Below are 6,857 nucleotides of genomic sequence, written 5' to 3' on the forward strand. Positions count from 1 at the left end.
ATAGACTCACGATCACAAGTTTGGAGAGATATGTTTCTGTCACAATGACATTGAATAGAATAGAATATAGAATATATCTTTATTGTCATCACACATCAGTGCAACGAAATTCAGTTGGCATCTCTCAATGCAATACATAACATAAATAAGAACACATCCATAAAAACAGTGATAAAGCAGAGATAGTAGCAATAGTAATCAGGGTCATCATATGCACTTTACCAGAATGTTAAAATATATAAAGCTATAAGTTTAAATATAAATAGTTACTAAAAAAAAATATCAGTTGATACTTAATAAATATACAAATAAATAACATGGTATTTAGGCTGCAGTCTTTGATGGGAAGTAGTGTGTTTGTATGTGTGCATGTTATAGTGCGTTTAGTGGTTGGACAGGGATGGGAGTGATGGAGGCCACAGCTCTGGGAAAGAAGTTGTTCTTCAGTCTATTGGTGCATGCTTTTATTGACCTGAACCGTCTGCCAGATGGCAGCGGTTCGAACAGTGAGTGGCCGGGGTGTGTGATGATTGCACAGAATATGTGTACTGGTTTTCACTACTTTGTGGGATATTGCTGTAATAAAACCACAATAATATACCTTATTGTGTAAGAACTATATGATGAGGACCTTGCAAAACCCACCAAACATATCTATTGGTTTTGTCCTCAAAATGTAAAATCTGTTATGAAAAGCTGTCATGAGAAACTATCATCACAAAGTAAATATCATTTTCACATTTAAACATCTGAGACTTTTGTGCCAAATCATTGGTTAAAGCCATTAAATAGATCCACTCTTAAATTAATTTGCTCCAATTTGAGAGTTACTGCGCAGTTTTATAGGAGCCGAGTATTGTAAGGTATACTCAAGCTACCAAGGGAGGTCGATTTTTTGTCAGTGCGTTTATGGTGCCCATTAAAGATGTAGTCTCAATGGAAAATCTATATGTACTGTTTTGATTTGACAGAGCAGCTTTTTGCCCACCAGCTTGTTGTGATGCTATGCCCACTTTCATTAAGGCCCTTGTCAACCAACACCGCTTTTCTCCCAGCTGAAATCGCCAAGTAGGCTTTAGAAATGGTTCTGCTCGGAGCTTAAGAGCACTTAAGAGATGCAGTGTTCGTTCATCTGAGACACTTTGGGTGGATCTGGTTGCTATGATACGAATATTCACGTTAGGTAAAATGTTGTCTCAAGGCAGAGTACTTCATTTGGTTCTGGGTGATGGATTATCTATAGCCATTACATTGTTTACCTCATTGTGGTAAGACAAAATGTTCAATGCCACCAAACCAGTACTAACTAAATGTTTTTTTCTTGCCACTAGGGGGCAGTGCAAAGAAGCCCTGAACACACAACTGACATATTATCACTTTTGATGTTTTAATGACTAACTTTGTAGCAAACAGGTGGCCCTTTACATTTCCAGTAGAAAATAAGCAACATTATTATTCTTTTTTGAGTTGTTTTTATGGAAACATAATGATTTTAAGATCAATTTTCACTTTAGTTTTATCTCTGTTTGGTCTCCACCATCAATAGACTGGCTCTAAATGCCCCAGTATGTTCACCAACTAGTCTCTAACTTTGTCTGTGTGGCCTTTGGTGCTAATCAGGTGAAGTTTACATTGAGTTTTGAGTTATTTAATAGGCTCTTTCACATGCAAGTAATCACGTCACCCATTGTTAAAGCTAATGATCCAATTGGCAAACTAACAATGCGAAAGAGAGAACAGCGAAAAGATTCGGAAGGTCAAATCGTGACTTATTGGACTAGTTGAGACCATATTTAATTGTATATTTGTGTTATCAAGAGTGCATTCATAAAAAAATATGTCAACACCTGTATATGATGAAGTATCACAATTTATTACAAAAACTAGAACTTTTTCATCTGTCCGTGTTGCCATGCTTTAAGCATATAACAATACAGTATAAAATCTCAACCCAAAAGTTGGATTGTAAAAGCAAAGATCATAGATGCTGACGCAGCATTTACAGAAGTTAAGACATGCTGTTACTGTACAGAGAACATTCCCATTGAAGTACAAACATCTGCAAAATGTGTCAATATCATCAACAAATTGCATTTTACAATAAACAATCTAATCCAACCTCATTCAAAGGGTTACTTACAAGAAACACTTATTTTGAAATAAATGTACATGAAAATAAACACAAACACTCTGCAAATCATAATGAATGTGCTGAGATTTCTTTTTTCAACAGCCCAAGGCACTCAGGCTTGAATGTTGGCAACAAATACGTCATTCTTTACACAAAATCACGTCAAGCAGGTGGTGAGAGAGAAAGAATAGTGAGCGAGAAACAACGTCTTCTTTTCATGACCTCTTGAAGAGGACGTTCCTTTTAAAGAAGTCCACCTTGTCTTTTTTCACAGTGAAAATCCCTGGCAGTCGTGACAGAAAAGACGTTTAAAGAAGTCAGTAGTTTTTTTGAATTGCGTGACATCTGTTTGCTAAAAACTACATGACCTCCTACTCTATTTGTGATGCTGGCCTGACATGTTGGTCTTCGAGAGCATCCTTTTCTCTCTGGAGCGATATCGGCTGCTTTTTCCAAACCATAAGCAGGTTTGATGGTGCATTCAAGCACCACAGGGTGCCAAAAGTGTCCATTTCCAGTGACCTGTCCCACATGAGTATGTGGTAAAAATCTATCAAGTGTCCGCAAATGATGCTTTCGGATATCTATAACAAATCCCAGATGCTATTCATTGAAATAATCCTGATCTTTCAAATTAGTTTACCGATGCTGTGACAACAAAGTGGCTTTAACAAATGCATTTATCTTCTCCTCCCTGCAGTTCAGTTGAGCTGGCGACAAGCTTCAAATGTCCACTTCGAGGCTCCTCCGTAAATATCAAGGTTTGTCTCCATCCACGCAAAAACGTTGCCCACTTGCGCTTTGCTGCTGCACGTCGCCAGATTGTAAATCTCTCCCACCGATAGTTTTCGATCCCAGATGTGAAAATTTGCCAGGTCTCCGACGAAAGCTTGTGTGGCGTCATATCCTCCTCCCAGTGTGTCCTGTGGAAGAGACAAATGGATTTAATCAAGGAGGATATGATTGTCCTCCTCCGGGTGCTTTGTGGAAAGAACCACATTGATTAAATTGAACACGGCATCTTCAATCCACTGGGATTCTTGTTGAGTTCCAGTTAAATATCATATCACCTTATTAAACCTATGATTTACAACAAGGATTGATTTGAAAATTGAAATCTAATCTCTTTTTCACAATGAAATAAAAACACTGTTGGCTTTTAATAATCCCAATGCATTGTGTCCTGCCCCAACATCCTGATAAAATGAACAAAGCAGTGCAGATGTTGTCCAAATGTACTTTAATGCTGCTTTTAATAGAAGTAGAAAGTATTTAAAAACCATGTGCTTACCTGCTCTTGCCCAAGGATCAGCAGGCCATGTGGTTTGATAGGATGATAAGGTGCCAGATTCTCTCCACTCCCCCTCTTGACACCATCTTGGAAAGCTTCCCAAACACCATCACGAGTGGTCCATGTGACGCAAATGTGATGCCACTTTCCGTCATTGATAATGAAAGGCAGTTTAGCAACCTAGAAAGAGATACATGTGACGTGAATGTTTGCTGCAGTGAGCCCTTGAACACTCGCAGTTTTAAATCAATACACGGCAATACTTCTACTGCGTGTCACACATGCCTTGTCATTGATCAGTATCTCCATAGCGTTGTTTCCCCACTCGATGAGGACCAGCTCGTTGGCTTGACCCGGAACTGCGTAGGAGAAAGGTGTGCCCACTCCTGGAGAAGCGTTGGATTTGAGCCACATGCAAACAGTGAGGGCGTACATCTCTGGCAAACTCTTCTTCACTTTTGCGTACATGTAGTTGGTTCTCAATGGAAACGTGAGCTGGAATTTATCCAGAGGCCTGTTGTCTCTCTGACCTGTGGAGAAGGAATGGTTGGCTTAAAACACGTAGAAAGGGAAGCATCTGTTTTCACACATCATTTCCAATTCACATATCCTGGGGATTTACATACTGCAGGAATTACATGATGTTACACAACAAATCCAGCAGATGTGCTTTAATCTCCCATAATACATCTACCACATGGAGGACGTTGTTAACCTTCAGCTCGTTTCCTTCTGCTGCCACATCTCTTTCTATTCTGTTTTACTGCCATGAGTACATTTTTTTTTTTTTTTGCAGTATCAGCGCTGTCCCAACGAGAACATCTTCTCAAATGGCTCACAGAGACATAAGGAGGGATGGGTCTCTCTCTGTGTGTTTGAAATGGTTGAATCTGCATGAATTAGATCAGGAATCTGCAGAATAAAGCGGGCTGCTTCAGCTTTGTGTGCGGATGAGTATGTAATATGCTAAGGTGATTTTTCTGGTGCATTCTTCATCGCTTACAAGATAAAATAGCTTGTCTTTTTCCCTGATAAGAATCATGCATCAATTTTCACACCCACCAAACCCTGTTAAATCTCCTTTATACTTTTTGTACGCAAGCCTCTTTTCCCAATTACCTTTCTCCAGGTCGGTGATCCTCTGGTGGAGAGATGTGAGCGTGGACTCCACTCTCCCACGCTGCTCCGTCTCATTCCTCAGCGTGGGTTTCCCCTCCTCGATGTTGTTCACCCGGGACAACACCTGCTTCTCCAGGTCGTCGATTTTATTCTGGAGCAGGTCTTTGAGGCTGTTCGCCTGAACCGAGTTGTTACTTCTGCTGAATTGCTGTTGGGGGGGGGGGGGGGGGGGGGGGGGGGGGAGAAGCATTACACTCATATAAGGGTTAGGAGCGAGGACAATACAATACAGATGTACTTTTTCTATGCAGTAAAGAGAAACTTAATATGTATTTTGATGTGCTTAAAAAATTGCACTTTTAATGTAACACTGGCCATCAGAGACCCAAATGAACTATTATTGTTATATTAGTGGAAAAAAAGAGTTTGAGTCATAATTTGCGCACTGTGTGTAAATATCCCCAGAAAGCAGCAACCTACCTCCAGGTTTTCTAATCTCTGCTTCAGCGACTGTAAAGTCTGTGATAGTTGCGCCAAAGTGTCCGCGGGGCCCCTCGATACATCCCCCATAGTGTTTTTGCTCCCGGGTTCTTTCCTCCTGCCTCCGGGCTCGGCGCCGCTCTGACTCTCGCACCGAGACAACTTTGAGGTCAGTTCTCTGATCGTCTCCTTCTGGTTCATGATCGTCTCTTTCTGCTGCAAAACCGTTTCCCGCAGCTGCATAACAGTGGTCTTCAAGTCGTCCCCCGGCACGCTGTTCTGCAAAGTGGCTGCGCAAATGTCCATATCCTTGGGTACGGACGTGCAAATGAACTGCGTCTGTGCGCCAAAGTCTTGAGACGAACTCTCCAAAAACAGGCATGAACATAGAAAAAGTCTCCAGCAGATTCCCATCCTGGCGGCCTGCATGTCTGCGTCCGTGCTGAGTGGTGTTTGGATGATGAGCCGCAGTGGCTTGACGCGCTCCTGTCCCCTTGTTGTTGTAATCCGTCTGGAGAAGTGCAGCCCGCTTTTATACAGCGAGCTGGTTCTGCGCAGAGCTGGTTCACTGCATCACGACCGGAGGGGAGGGAATTGCGCTGCCCCTGTTTAATCTGCTCCAGGAGCCGCGTCACATTCAGGAGATGAAACCCATTTCGCTTTCAGCCTCCCTCACGTTAAATCTTTCATCATTTTTCGACTATTTGTCATTCCTCGCTGTGTATATTATTCATCTGGAAAACGGACATTTGTATGCAGTGAAGTGGGGTTGCTTGCGTGGTGGGTTGCCATGAAAGAAAGCTGTGTTTGTTTGGTTTTGCGCACACAGAAAAGTCGCTCTCACACACACACACACACACACACACACACACACACACACACACACACAACACACACACACACACACACACACACACACACACACACTCTGTAAGTGGTTGCAGATCAGAAGTTACTGCAATTCGTTGTCGGTGGATTCCCCGCAGATGCAGCACAATGGAGAGCTCCGACCACATCACGTTATCACGGAGAGCATGCTGCTCAGTTGTTGGTGATGTTTTCACTTTCTTTAGCTCAGTGTGCAGCATTACTCTGTGAGAATACTACATTAAATACCCATTTTATTGTTTTCATTCCTTTCTATTTTTTTATTCTTATCTCTCAGGTCAAACTCATAGCTAAGGTATCCACGCACACGCACACACGCACGCACACACACACACACACACACACACACACACACACACACACACACCCACACACACACACACACACACACACACACCACACACACACACACACACACACACACACACACCACACACACACACACACACACACACCTTACTCCCTTCCTCTCCTGCAGTGGAGATCTCCTCTCCACATCACTGCTATAATCACCTCTCTCAGTTTCTCAAATGATAATCTGTCCCTGAGCAATTTACCCTATCTATTATTCAGGAAGGACAATTTTATTATTTTTCCCGTTGCCCACTCGGTTCTTATCTATACGGGTCAATGTTGAAAATAAAATGAAAACATTTTGAATAAGTAATGAAAACATATTGGCTCTCAGATTAAAATGGATTTCTCTTGGAAAGATTAACACAGGGAGAGGTACAGCGCATGAGACTAAAATCTGCATGTGACAAAGGGATAGAGAGAGGAGGTTAGGTGGGTCACAGTTTAATTATTACATGTATAGCAGGTCTGTAAAGCTAAATGCTTTATAGCTGCAGGTGCCTTTTTACTGGATATTAACAATAAATAGTAGATTAAATTATTTTCAGATATAGGTGTTGGTGGAATATAATGTATTACTGTACACATTTAATT

General features: G+C 41.6%; 1 protein-coding gene across 1 annotated transcript; it reads right to left on the bottom strand.

Annotated features, from left to right (window-relative positions):
- Positions 1–1,852: 1,852 nt before the first annotated feature.
- Positions 1,853–5,518, bottom strand: nptx1l (neuronal pentraxin 1 like). Its single transcript, XM_034199831.1, has 5 exons — positions 5,022–5,518; positions 4,542–4,749; positions 3,708–3,952; positions 3,423–3,602; positions 1,853–3,054 (listed from the first exon to the last, which is right to left on the bottom strand). Exons 1-5 carry the CDS (start codon positions 5,448–5,450, stop codon positions 2,833–2,835), a joined length of 1,284 nt encoding a protein of 427 aa, XP_034055722.1. The 5' UTR covers positions 5,451–5,518; the 3' UTR covers positions 1,853–2,832.
- Between the last annotated feature and the right edge of the window lie 1,339 nt (positions 5,519–6,857).

Source organism: Gymnodraco acuticeps, unplaced genomic scaffold, assembly GCF_902827175.1.
Source record: "Gymnodraco acuticeps unplaced genomic scaffold, fGymAcu1.1, whole genome shotgun sequence".
Classification (NCBI taxonomy): Eukaryota; Metazoa; Chordata; class Actinopteri; order Perciformes; family Bathydraconidae; genus Gymnodraco; species Gymnodraco acuticeps.

Coding starts and splice junctions, on each gene's coding strand:
- nptx1l (XM_034199831.1), bottom strand. CDS start 5,450: ATGCAGGCCGCCAGGATGGGAATCTGCTGGAGACTTTTTCTATGTTCA. Junction 3,953..4,541: donor GATCACCGACCTGGAGAAAG/GTAATTGGGAAA, acceptor CCTTCTCCACAG/GTCAGAGAGACAACAGGCCT. Junction 3,603..3,707: donor AGATACTGATCAATGACAAG/GCATGTGTGACA, acceptor ATCTCTTTCTAG/GTTGCTAAACTGCCTTTCAT.